This window comes from Humulus lupulus, chromosome 6 (assembly GCF_963169125.1).
Source record: "Humulus lupulus chromosome 6, drHumLupu1.1, whole genome shotgun sequence".
Taxonomy (NCBI): domain Eukaryota; kingdom Viridiplantae; phylum Streptophyta; class Magnoliopsida; order Rosales; family Cannabaceae; genus Humulus; species Humulus lupulus.
In genome coordinates, this window is record NC_084798.1 from 220287420 (window position 1) to 220302040 (window position 14621).

A 14621-nucleotide genomic window follows, 5' to 3' on the forward strand; every position below is an offset into this window, starting at 1 on the left:
GTGTCCGACATGCAATGAAGAAACTCCCTCTGTAGGGATTAGAAGTAAAATTGCATACATTGGGCATAGGAGGTTTCTTGATATGGATCATGAATGGAGGAGCAAACGAGCACTATTCGACGGTAACAAGGAACTCAGGCCACCACCGAAAGATTACTCCGGTGATGATGTGTTGAAGCAATTAGAGAATTTGCTGATTAGACATCCTGGGAAACACAAAGAATTTGGTGGTGTGAAACGCAAAAGGGCTCCGATTGAACTTAATTGGTCGAAGAAGAGCATATTTTTCGAGCTTGATTATTGGAAGGAGTTATTGTTGAGGCATAATTTGGACGTAATGCACATTGAGAAGAATGTTTGCGACAGTGTCTTGGGAACTTTGTTGAACTTAGAGGGAAAATCTAAAGACACTGACAAGGCAAGACTTGATCTAGCAGACATGAAAATTAGGGAAAAACTCCACCTCCGCAAAGAGGGAAACAAGTGGAAGAAACCGCACGCCAGTTACACCCTCAGTGTCCCGGAGCGTCGAGTTTTCTGTGAATTTGTGAAGTCAGTTGAATTCCCGGACGGTTTTGCTGCAAACCTTTCGAAGAATGTCAATGTCAATGATGGCAAGATAACTGGGTTGAAATCACACGATTGCCACGTGTTGTTTCAGCAGTTGTTGCCCGCCGCAATTAGGTCGTTTTTGGTTCTGGAAGTTCGGAAGCCAATTATTGAGTTGTGCGGTTTTTTCAAAAAACTTTGTGCACGGACTTTGAATGTGAAAGACCTTGAGAAGATGGAGACAGACATTATCACCATTTTATGCAAGTTGGAAATGATATTTCCTCCAACATTTTTCGACATTATGGTGCATTTGGTTTTGAACCTTCCGAAAGAGGCAATTCTTGGCGGTCCCGTGCACTTTAGGTGGATGTATCCCATTGAACGTTCGATGGGAGTTTATAAACAGTATGTAAGAAATCGTGCACGTCCGGAAGGTTCAATCGCAGAAGCTTACGTGGTGAACGAGGCTTTAACCTTTTGCTCAATGTACCTGCGGGGGGTTGAGACTCGATTCAATCGACCTGAGAGGAATGACGATCGCGTTGAATCCCAACCAAATCGGGAATATTCTATTTATAAGGCTGTTGGTCGTCCATTTGGTAAGAAATCAAGTATGCTCCTCAATCCGCAGTTAAAGCAAAAGGCTGAGTGGTATATCTTGAACAATTGTGCCGAAATTAAGGAGTACCTTAGGTGTGTTTTCTAGTATTTTTTCAATAATGATGTTTGGTTTATATACCGAGTAAATGCCAAAATCATAATATTGTTGTTCATTTGTAGTGAGCATATGGATGAATTAAGAAGACGGGGGGGCTCGAATCTTGAAGTTCAACAAGAAACTGATTTTCCTCAGTGGTTCAAAGAAAGAGTATGTGTATTAGTCAATTCTTTTCTGAAACCCCACTTAATCAATCCAAAACTAACTTTCAATGTTAATGTTGATAGGTGAACGGTTTGCATGAGTCAACACCTACTGAAGTGAATAATGAATTGTATGCTCTCGCAAACAAATCAAGCGGCACCGTGTATTCATATCCAGGGATGATAGTGAATGGTGTGAAATTTGTGACTCGTGGTCGTGATATGAAGCTTAAAACACAAAATTGCGGTGTAATGATGCCAAGTGAGGAAGGAGTGAACTACTATGGAGTTTTGGAAGAAGTAATTGAATTGTCCTACTTGATGGGTTACAGTGTTGTCCTATTCAGGTGTAGATGGTTCAATACAAGTAGAATTAAAGTGGAATCCAATTTTACGAGCGTATATGTGAAAGAAGAATGTTATAAAGATGATCCTTTCGTTCTCGCATCTCAAGCGAAGTTGGTGTATTATCTTCGAGATGTGAAAAATGGAGATGATTGGAGGCTCGTTAATGAATACATTCAAAGGAATGTATGGGATTTCACAAATTCCGATGTTGATGATACTGAGACCACAAATGATATACCAATATTGCAAGAAGTTAATTCTTCTTCATTTCAGTTGTGGGTAGAACTTCCAATTTTTGATAATCTTCAGTATGATCGGGTTGATGTCAATGCCACTGAAGTGCACAACGTTGATGATTTGGTTGGCGAAGGTTCAGATGAATTTGTTGTCGATGATGACGTTCAATTTGAAGACGACACGTTGGCCGAGTATGAAGACGATGAGGATGACGATAATGCTCTAGTTGATAGTGATAGTGATAGTGATGTTCGTAATGATGTTGTAGTTAGTGATGATGAGGACAGTGATATGTAATTTAAACAAGTGTATGTAACTTTTTATTTAATTCAATGAAAACTTTATTTATTATCATTAATTAATGATAGTATCAGATATAGGTACACACGCACCTATTGGATGCTTTGGGGATAGTCAATGTATTCATGTACTGGTACTCATTTTTTCAATATATTTGATGAAATATGTTGAAAAAATGGGTAGTCGCACATGTCTGCTTAGTATCTCCAAGGGATCTATTAGGTCAGAATAGGGTAGGTTGGGAAAGACAATGAGTAATAAAATGTTAATTCAATAACAAAAAACAATAGTGATGCACCCAGTGGATGTCTTGGGGATAGTCAATGTATTCATGTACTGGTACTCATTTTTTCAATATATTTGATGAAATATATTGAAAAAATGGGTAGTCGCACATGTCTGCTTACTATCTCCAAGGGATCTACTAGGTCGGAATAGGGTAGGTTGGGAAAGACAATAAGTAATAAAATGTTAATTCAATAACAAAAAATAATAGTGATGCACCTAGTGGATGCCTTGGGGATAGACAATGTATTCATGTACTGCTACTCATTTTTTCAAAATGTTTGATGAAATATTTTGAAAAAGTGTGTAGTCGCACATGTCTGCTTACTATCTCCAAGGGATCTACTAGGTCGGAATAGGGTAGGTTGGGAAAGACAATAAGTAATAAAATGTTAATTCAATAACAAAAAATAATAGTGATGCACCTAGTGGATGTCTTGGGGATAGACAATGTATTCATGTACTGCTCCTCATTTTTTTAAAATGTTTGAGAAACATTTTAAAAAACTGAGGAGAAGTACATGACTCCTTACTATCTCCAAGGGATCCACTAGGTCGGAATAGGGTAGGTTTGGAAATACCATAATGAATAAATGTTAATTTTATAACAAAAAACAACAGACATACATAATTTGAATTAGTTAATTAATGAATATTTTAATGTAGAATGGCTGAAACAAGTAATGACACAGGTGGTGGCTCCAAGAGAGGCAGGGGAGCTTATTACGGTGCCAATATCGAGAAGGAGCTGGCCATCAAAAAAGTTACTCATTTGAAAGTAGAGTTTGATAAAGAAACTGGAAAAGCTATTCAAAAGTACGGCAATTGGTTCAACAATTCTATGGCTCGTTATTTGCGTAGCACCGTACCCCCAACTACACTAACTTGGGAACAAGTAAAACCAGCTGATATCGAAGTTATTCGAAAGAGACTATCTGTAAGCATTCTTTAAACCTTTAATAACTCATTATTAAATATTTTTTCTATCTTCATAATATTTTAACAAATTCCAATTTTAATTGTGATTTTAGGAAAAATTCATTTATCCAGAAGACAATCCAGTAATCAACGATGCCATGGTAAGACAAATGCAAAAACATCTGACTGATTGGCGCCACACGATGAAGAAACACTGGGTAGATGTTGGAGGAGAGGTGGACAATGAGAGAGCGAAGTCAAAACCTTTTGTGTCGATCACTTCTTCTGATTGGGCAGTTCTGTGTGATTTTTGGGCTTCTGATTCTCACCAAGTATGCCATACATTTTACATTAATTTTTAATTATAAAATTAAAATTTAGATTAATGAGTATTGTTTTCTTTTTGAAGCGTATATCGAAGAAAAATAAAGAAGCTCGAGCTAAAATGACCATACCAGAAGGACACGGTTCCAAATCCATCGTTGCCCATGTTTATGATCACGTAAATTATAATAACTTATATCCTTACGTTTACGAAAATATTATAAATGTCACAATGTTTAAATAATTTGCTTTTTTAGATGGACCCATCTACTGGCCAGCTCCCGAGCATGATCGACACATTCGAGCACCTGCACAAGAAGAAGGATAAGTGGATTAGTGATGCAGCGGCGACAAAACATGTAAGTTGCATAACCTTAACTAATTTATGATCATTTAACTTTAAAAAAAATTAGTAAATAATTAATAAATATTAATTATTAATTGGTTGTTGTCAATTAGTAATTATTTATTAATTATTAATTAAATTTTTAACAATGAAATCTTTATAATCTATGTGCCAATATTTTTATGATTAATGATTGTGGACTAAGATAAAAAAAGAATGTAACTAATGTTGTCCCCGTATCAGGGAGCTTGCGGGCTAAAGTAAATTTGGTCATGAAAATCCATATCTGAATGAAAAACATGCAAATGTAGTTGATGTATATGTTTGGAGACGTAAATTCCCCATTAATGGAATTAACTGCACCTACCGTATATATCAATAATATCTTCATGATTTTCATTCAGATATGGATTTTCATGACCAAATTTACTTTAGCCCACTTGCTCCCTGATACGGGAACAAAATTAATTACATTCTTTTTCAATCACTGGTCTGCAGTCATTAATGATAGGATGTTGGCAGATAGATAATAAAGTTATATTTTATATGTTGTTATATTAAAAATTTATAAGTTAGGTTTTCAAATAATGTTATAATGGAATTTGAAATACGTGCTTTTTATTGTGCAGAATGAGATGAGCGAACGTCGAGCATCGCAGAGTACGGCCCCTGCATCATCTGCTGCTTCTTGTGTCGGCGATAATGTCGACGGTCATTTCCCGCCTGATATGGATATTGTCACGAATGTCCTTGGACCCCGCTCGCGTTATAAGAAAGGGTTTGGGGGGTTGCCTAGGTTGAAGGCAATTGGCGCAAAGAGGGCAGCATCTTCGTCAACTTCTCAAATGTCCGGGCAATTGCCACCTGAAGTGGACACCATTTTGCAGCAAAATCAGGACATTATGCTAGAAAATCAGAACCTAAAGAAGCATACGACTAAACTTGAGAGTCGTCAACGGCGTCAAGATCTCCTGCTCAGTGCTTTGTTGAAGCAGGTTGGTCAATTGGCTCCTGGTTTTACTGTTGACTTACCAGACCAGGATTCAGACGAGGACGATGATGCTGACGGGGGCGGGAATGATGAGGCGGCCAGTACTCATTTGTAGAACTTTTTTTCTGTTTATTTAAAATTTAATTTATGAGACATTTATTTTACTAAATTACTTTTATATTTTCATGTTTGGTGGAGACAATAAATATTAATAGTTGTAATTTTTTATTTATTTATAAAATTTTAATTTTAATTTTATTTCTAATTAAATAATATTACTAAAAAAATAAATAATTATTAATATATTAAAATTGAAAATTATTAATTAATATTAATATATTGAAAATAATATTAATAATTTAATAAAAATTATTATTTTAAAAATACTTTTACCGGCGCAAAATTACGTCGGCAAAAAGTTTCAATCTTACCTTCACATATACACTTTTACCGGCGCAAAAATGCGCCACTAAAAAATTAAACTATTGCCGGCGCATTATTGCGCCGCTAAAAGTGTTTTCCACAATATCATGACAGATTTTTTTACCGGCGCATCCATATTTTCACCGGCGTATTTTTTCGTCGCCAAAAAAGGCCATTGCCGGCGCATTATATTTGCGTCGGGAAAAGTGACATTAGCGACGGAGATACGACGCGATTCTTTGCCGGCGCAAAATTGCGTCGGCAAAAACTCCATGGTTTTTGCCGGCGCAAAACCATACTTTTTTGCGCCGGCAAAAGTCTCCTTTTTTGTAGTGCATGGAAGACATTGAGATTTCACTTTTATTTATTTTACTTGAGAGAGTTTGAGATTTCTTCTTTTATCAATTTTTATCATTATAATTTTGTTTATTTCTTAAGGTCTTTCACGCACACTATGATAGGATGCTCAAGTCTTTTTTCTTTTGCAGAAAAAATACATTGATAGGATGCTTAATTATAAGTCTTGAGAGTTACATTTTCCGGATAGGATCGATGTCTTTTTCTTTCTTTTCTATATTAATTTCACATATTTTTTAAATATTATATATTATTCTTACTTAAACACACACTGATGTCACAGACATACTCACACAAATATGCCTTCCAATTTTATCATTGGTGAAAAAAATACACAAATAATAACTTTCCACAAGGATCTCTCTCTGGGAAAATATCACAAAGTTAGAGAGAGAACCAAGAAGCTGATGAGTGTGAGATAGGTATTAGGGATTTATAATTGAGAAAACCCCTCTTTTGTTTTTTCCTTTGGTCAATTTCATTTGGCGCCTATGTTAAGTTTTCATTTGCCGCCAATTGGATCCGTGTTGAGATCTCAACTAAATTCCTTTGCTCTGAGATTTTTCTTTTTAGTACTGTTTTGCTCCGGAGCCCTGTTGTGGTCTTTGTTTCAATCTACAAATAGTTTCATTTTCGTCATTGGTTATGTCTTTTATCTTTTGGTTGTAGAAATGGTTTATTTTCTTAGGTTTTTGTCTTCTTCTTCTTTGACATTTTGTTCGAATAAAATTGTAGTGATTATGTAAGATAACACATGTTTCTACAATGAAAATGTATTTCTCATTATAAATAGAAATCTTGTACCGGCATAATAAAGTCTACAATATACATAATTGAACATAAAGATTACAAGTCTAAATTATCTAAAATCTCACACTTATAAAAGTCTACAAGTCTAAAATATAATTCAAAGTCTCGTACATATATAATAAAGTCCATAAAATGTTCATAACAAAGTCTCATGAATTCAAATGTTGATAACTCCATACAATATCCAACTCATCAAAACCAACTTCCAAAGGCAATATATGTCTGCAAAATGACTACAATATCACCCCCAAACAAAATCCATTGTTGAACCAAGGATAAAGAAGAGACTCTCCAAAATATTATTTTGGATGATAAACCTGAAAAGTTCATAAGAAAAATTAATATTTGTTGGAACTTTTTTTATGAATTATTAAAAATTGATACAATAGAGATGTGTGTGATATGGGAAAAGTCTCACATGGAATTGGAACACTCTTCATAGAGTGTATATAAGTTGCAAATGCTATGACTTGGGGTGTCCCCCAGGGAGTACCCAGGTTTGTGCGAATGGGTGAGGACACACACACGCGCGCCGCCGCCGACTGAGCCAGTGAGTGGTGTGGTGTGGTGTCGTATTTTTAAGTTTTAATTTTTTTTCAACAAAGGTATCTAAACGTTTATCATTTTATTAATTTTAAAAAACGTTCATTTTAATAAAACAAAAACGGTTTTTATTTTAATTAAATGAAGATAAACGTTTTAGCCGTTTAATCCTCCTCTGATTTAATAGAAAAACGTTTTTAGACGTTTTGGGGATTTTCTTCTGTGTATAAGTTAGATAGAACAATTTTGAAAAAAAAACAGAGAGTTTTTTTGTTCTTTCTTGGTTCTACGAATTTTCTCAGAGCATTTTTATAAGGGTGTACAAGAACGATCTTCTCAGTGCAGGGAGGAATCGTACAGAGGCTGTTTTATCCTGGGGATGGTGTGGTTGATAGACTGCCGTGCACACTTAGGGCAGAGCCGCGAAACGTCTTAAAGAGAGCGATTTTGTCCGCGACTCAGCCAGAAAATATTGATCGGTAATTTCGTTCCATTTTAGTTTTCTATTGAGGAATATCAATATTACACAAACTTGACAACTTCAGTTGCTTAACAGAGGAAGAGGGATCACAATTCATCATGTTGAAACAACAATATGAAAACAAGAATCTATTCCACTGCATAGTTTTATCTACAGCAGCATAATATATATATATATATATATATGAGAAATGAGAATGAGAGAGAGACTGTACCAGTGGGGTGCGTGAGAATAATGTGAGCTGAGAGCTGCACGAAACAAAGAAACGAGAGGCTTCGGTTAAATATGTTTAAATTCTTATATTTGTCTAATTAAATTTAATTATAATAATAAACTTAAGCATTCCCAACACTAAATCTTCCCCAAGTATTTTTTTGTCACAATAGATAACAATTGGCTTTATAATCAATGTCGGAATAAATTAAAATGGATACTGATTAAACAATACATATAAACATTATTAAAATTACTTTATTAGTTAGCTCTAGAAATTATTATTATTATTATTATTATTATTATTATTATTATTATTATTATTATTATTATTATGTGTAATAAAACGAAATATGTTTATAGATACATTACACACTACAGCCAATCACAAAGTTCCTGGATTAAATAAAACAAATGGTTAAAGTGTGTTATATATGTAGTTTATTAGGAAAATGTATACATAATTCATTTTTAATAACTATTTAAGAAATACTTTGAATTTAAAATTCTAATACAAAACAATATCTTATTCTGCCTATTTATTACAATTACATTGTTTGTATTATTATTATTATTATTAAACTACAATAACCTATAAAGAATTCCACATTATAATTGACCAGGCAAATATATACTATTGTTTTTTAATTATCTAAATTTGAAAAAGAAAATATAAGTGAAGAATATTACAAAAAGATACCTTATAATAATGGTAATTCTTGATGCAAAGAAGAACTAGATGCATTACTATCAAAAGTTGATGACGTGGAAGCATTCCAAGAGTAGTCTATAACTTCAGGTTGTGCATATGCTAGCTCTTCATAATCATGTTGACTACCCTTTGCATCTTTATTATCAATGCCTTGAATCCTCCTCTCTAGCTCCTTTGCTACTTCTTTCATGGTAGGTCGATTCCTTCCGCTCAAGTGTAAGCATTTTTGTGCAAGATTAGCAACAATTAAGATCTCTTCTTTTGGCGCATCTTTGACAACTTGAGCATCGAGAATGTCGAACAGAATACTGCTATTTTCCTCCATTGTCATTATGAAATATGTTGCCAAACTTCTTCCTTCCTCATCTGACCTTGTTGCAGATATTGCTTTTTGTCCAGTCAAGAGCTCGACAAGAACTACTCCAAAACTATAAACATCACTCTTATCTGTGAATTGGCTAGACTGAAAGTATTCTGGATCAAGATAGCCAAATGTGCCATAAACTAAAGTGGTCAGGTGAGTTTGCTCTAAGGAGATAGTTCTTGATGTACCAAAGTCTGCAACTTTAGCTCTCAATTTTTCATCAAGAAGTATGTTTGTAGACTTGATATCTCGATGATAAATTGGAAAAGAAGCTGCTGAGTGTAAGTATGAAAGAGCTCCTGCAACTTCAGTGGCAATTCGTAATCTCATATTCCATGTGAAAGGAAACTCTACATTTTTGTCATGAATATACTCAAAAAGTGTTCCGTTTGGGACGAATTCATAAACTAGAAGTGGAACATCTGTCTCCAGACAACATCCCAATAGCCTGACAACATTTCTATGATTGATTTGTGTAAGAATGACAACTTCATTGATGAATTCAGAGAGTTTGGCTTCATCAATTATTTTAGACTTCTTTACAGCAACAATCTTTCCATCTTCCAACATTCCTTTGTACACAGTGCCTTGGCCTCCTTGCCCAAGAACTCTATCTATATTGAAATTATCAGTTGCCTTCTCTAACTCTTTTGACTCGAACAGTTTCGTTTGCTCGACATTGTTTTCACTTGAGTGTATCTGTTGTTCCAACAAAAGGCCGCCATTTCGTTTGAAAAATGCTTTCTTGCGTTTAATTTCTTTTCTTTTCTTTATGAATCTGTATAGTCTCCATGTACCAAATAGTAGAACTAATAATCCAAGAGGACTCCCCACACCTGTTTAACATGTATGAATAAATAAACATAATCATTCATTTATGGAAATTTAGAATTTTTAAAAACTTATTCTTAATTAGTTTGTAATTTTAAATAAGCATAAACTAAACTGAGATTTTAATATTATTATTTCTCTTGCTCTAAACTTTAATTTTTTGATATAAGTTTTATAATATATAAATTGAAATTTATCAAACATTTGATCTTTTTGAACAATGATTGTTAAAATTGTGTTTTTTTTACTAATTTTGGTAAAAATATTATTTAGGAATATTTGCGGCAAAACTATCCAAAGTTTGAGGATTGTACGCGGCATAGATCCAATCTTTTTTTAGCAGGAAAAATACCCAAAGTTAGTATAATAGTAATTTCGGCACTCTCTGCATATTGATCTCCGTTAGGTGGTGATTATAACAATTTCTGGTATTTTTCACCGTTAAAAAAAAGATTGAGTCTATGATGTGTACAAACCTCAAACTGTAGGGTAGTTTTGGTGCAAACATTCTTATTATTTATTATGACAAAATAACCTCAATTTATTTAATTAAAATTTGCGATAGATATAAAATGTATATATAAATTTTTATTAAAAATATGATTGATTAAAATATATGGATATTAGCAATAAAAATACATCATTTCTCAACACGTTAGAGTTAAATTCCTAAGTTTTTTTTCTTTTGCATAAAAAATACATCCTATTACGCTTTTTTGGTAATCGTAGGTACCTAGCAGTTAAGATGTGATTATTTCTTTTGGAAATGTGCTATAATTTCTTAAAAATTGATAAATTTAAAAGATATTTTCACTTCTAGTTTTATTCAAATATTAAAAATATATATATAATATAATGAAGTTCTTTTACTCACAAAATTAATTTTGTGAGGAAAAAAAATAAGATTTTTTTGTAAAAATGAGAGTAGGTGGATAGATGAGTTCTAATAGTAGAATAGTTATCCCAATTACATTATTTTATTATTTAATTTATATATATATATGTAATTTTAAAATTTTGTTCCATTATATTATATATTTCCAATATATATTATTATTGATTTTTATTTTTGGTGGAATGAATTCCTAGATGCACTACTATTATGAATTTTTACTATGTTTTAAGTTAATTAACCACTAAAAAATATTATTTTATGATGAATAGATAATCACACATACACACAAAGAAAATTATAAATATATATATATATATATATATATATATATGCATTGGATATAAAGACATACCTATAAAGATAGCCTTGCGTTTATAACTGCAGTGATAGTCCCCGAAAGTGTTGACGCAAGTAGAGCCTTCAGGGCATGGCGATTTGTACTCAATGCATTCATTAATATCTGAGAATTAAATAACACATAATGTTTTTAGTTAATATAAAATTTATTAATTATTTATTATCATATATATAGACTATAAAAAAATATTACTGTAACTAATAATAATTAGTGGGGAAATTATTGGTTTAACATTTTGTTTTGTTAACTTTAACAGAATATTTTAAATATTTAATGAAATATATCTTTAAAATAAATGGAAAATAAATATTTATTAATTATATTAATATAAATTTAAATATTATAAAATATATAATTATTATTATATTTGATATAAGCCTATATATAAAATAATTATATTAAAATAAATTTAAATTTAAATTTAAATGTTATTAAATATCATTATTATAAGAATATATAATACAAGACTAGATATTTAATAATTATATTAATATAAATTTAAATGTTACAAAATTTTATTATGGTAATAATTTATAACCCTAATTTTTTACTAATTATATTAATATGAATTCAAATATTATAAAATATTATTATTATAATAATATTTACTACAAAACTAGACATTTAATACTTATAATAATATAAAACTAAATATTATAAAATATCATTATAATAATAATATATAATACATAATTTTTTTTTTATTAAAAAAATTATCATTAATTTTTATAAATATTATCGTATTATATTTATATATTTTAAAAAAATCATAAATATTTCGTTTTAATTTTTTATTTAATAGATTTATGTCAATCTTATATATATATATATAATATTATTTATTTAAAATTGATAGGATAATCATACGAATCTAATTAATATATATAATTGGCAAATTCTATAAATAAAATATTATAATTAATATTTGTGGGAGAGGTTTACCTTGACTACACCCACCGACCAGATAGGGATTCCCTCGAAGTCCATAATTACACGAACAACCAATTATCCGATCCAAAGAGGATTCTAAACGGCGGTAGTTATTATTATTGTCCGTCGAAGTTCGACAATAGAAATTGCTAGTTTCGTTTGGTATAACATGTGTTTTAAATACATCGAAATACGTACGGTTAAGGGACCAACTTAGCCGGACGGGAACATAATCCAGATCACCAAATGTTTTATGTATATGAATTTCCTTATAATCTATCAAGAATGCATATTTGCATTGGCTATGATTTGCAGGAGTACCAGAAGAATCATTATCCATGGAGATTTCGAACATGTCGCCCACAACATTCGAAGGGCTGACGACGGAAGTGGTACAACATTCAACGCCATCGCAATTACTAAAATCAATAATATTATGACTACTTGATGTAGTTGTTGTACTATTGGATGAGCATCCATTCTCGAAGTGCATGTTGCCTGACCTTGTTTTGAACGTGGCAAGGACACCACCACTTACTGCAATGAATTCATTGTCACTCGAATAGTAAAACGGGGTTCCTGTTAAATTTGCTGATCCTTGCCTTGTCTTGTTTCCGCAATCGAAGAAACTAATGGGGTTTCTCACCACAATCCATTGGGGATCGTAATCATAGCTATAATAATAACGAGAACGAGGACCACGATAGCTATAATCAGGTTTTAATGAAATATTAAGTACCTGTAGCTGAGTGTGTTTGAGAATAGGCGTGGAAGAGTTGTTGTCGCAGGAGATTTCGAATTGTTTGTCAAGAAAACATTCGGATGATCCAATTCCGAAAGGGTATGGAATATCTACATCTCCACACTTGTCTTGGCAATAATCTTGTTTTGCAATGGATGAAGCTAGTGTGGACATTATTGTCATTAATGATGATCCAATCATAATAACATTAACAAACAAGTAGTAGTAGTAGTTCGGCAGACTCATCATCAGTGCCTCTTTCTTCTTTATTGATCACTTATTTGTTATCTGGTATCACATTTAATCAAAAAACACATTTCTATAGTACTTCGATGGTGAATTAAACTTCAATATACAAAACAAAGCACTATAAATTGATAAGCAAATATCTAATTAATTAAGATACCATTTTAGCAATAAATCAAACTAAAAGATATAACAAGAAAAATCTATTTCATACAAATTTAAATTTTCACGTGCTGAAAACAAAAAAAATGTAACGGTATGCCTCTTTTTGGATGTATTATAGAATTACCCTACATAATAATGGAATTTTTTTTGGTGCAAGCAACTTGTTTCAGACACACACAAAAAAAAAAAAAACATGTGTGGAACAAAATATTTAAATTATAATTTCAACACTTTAAATAATCCCAAACTTTCTGAAATTTTATGAGAATAACACTAAAAATTATGAATTCTTTTATATGTACAAGTTACTTTATCTTGTAGCTCAAAATAATAAATTATATCTAGAAATGAATTGATTGATTCTGTGTAGAAATTTAAAATAAATATTCTACGTACTTTCTCATAAGTATTAAATAAAATATATATTGAGAAGAAAGTAGATAGTAAGAAATTAAAAAACATAAAAAATAAATATAGAGGGATAAAATTATTTCCAAGAAACAGCAAGATATAGTATGAGTCTATGAGATGTTGTGTTACTTACCAGAAGAGATCGAGTGTTTTTTATATTTCCCAGAGAGATCGACAAGGAAAGTGTTAGTTATTTTTTCATCATTGAGAAACTAGGAAGGTATATTTGTGTGAGTATATATTTGTGTTTTAGTGAGAATATATATAATATTTCAAAGATTCATGAAATTAATTTAGGGAAAAAAGAAAAAGAAAAAGAAAAAGACTTATAGCAAATATAGAAGAATCGAGGAAACATACCCAGTTGAAAATTCTTCGCTGAACCAAGATAGCTGAAAGAAAAGTCTTAATTTGCTTAGACCCTACTTTTTTAATTATCAATGTTTGGTCCAAGTATTAGAAGATACGCCATCATCGACCAGTACTTGATGCGGTCCCCTAGTCAAGTCATCAACCAATATTTATGTTCATAGATTATATGAAAACTCATATTTTCTTATCGGGAAGCTTGACAAAAGTCTATTTGGCATAACTTTTACTTTTAGACATAAGAAGAAGAGAAGTAAAAGTTTAAGCTGTCTAATTCCTGTTTAGATTTATATTTTGAAAGAGTTTTTTTCTTTGTTGAAAAGCTTTTCAGGGTGTTTGGTATATACTGCATAAAAGCTTTGATAAAATAAATATCAAATTTAACCATAAATATATGTTTATAATAATAATAATAATATATGTTATGTCTGAACTCATTTGAAAATTAATCGTTCTTTTTTTTGAAGAAAAAAATTTTAATTGCATACATATATGAATTAATATTAATTAATAAATAAAAAATCATAAAAATTTAAACGTAATTAATAAAAAATCTAAAATTTTAAATTAAATATTCAAATATAAAAATCTAAATGTAGTTAGAGAAAG

General features: G+C 31.4%; 2 protein-coding genes across 4 annotated transcripts; one reads left to right on the plus strand and one right to left on the minus strand.

The window, feature by feature from the left end:
- Positions 1–886: 886 nt before the first annotated feature.
- LOC133783435 (uncharacterized) lies at positions 887–1535 on the plus strand. The gene is made up of 2 exons (XM_062223059.1): positions 887–1245; positions 1333–1535. The coding sequence occupies exons 1-2, from the start codon at positions 920–922 to the stop codon at positions 1499–1501; spliced, it is 495 nt and encodes a 164-aa protein (XP_062079043.1). The 5' UTR covers positions 887–919; the 3' UTR covers positions 1502–1535.
- A 5164-nt stretch (positions 1536–6699) lies between these two features.
- LOC133783432 (wall-associated receptor kinase-like 1) lies at positions 6700–13883 on the minus strand. Of its 3 annotated transcripts, XR_009870890.1 has the most exons (7): positions 13777–13883; positions 12092–13109; positions 11144–11251; positions 8690–9901; positions 7991–8024; positions 7171–7798; positions 6700–7069 (listed from the first exon to the last, which is right to left on the minus strand). XR_009870890.1 is itself a non-coding variant. In XM_062223056.1 (6 exons), the coding sequence occupies exons 2-4, from the start codon at positions 13068–13070 to the stop codon at positions 8691–8693; spliced, it is 2298 nt and encodes a 765-aa protein (XP_062079040.1). In that variant the 5' UTR covers positions 13071–13109; positions 13777–13883; the 3' UTR covers positions 6700–7069; positions 7991–8024; position 8690. The 3 variants fall into 3 exon arrangements, 1 of the variants encoding a protein (XP_062079040.1); XR_009870889.1 differs by having other exon boundaries at positions 7171–8024; XM_062223056.1 differs by lacking the exon at positions 7171–7798.
- Positions 13884–14621: the final 738 nt, after the last annotated feature.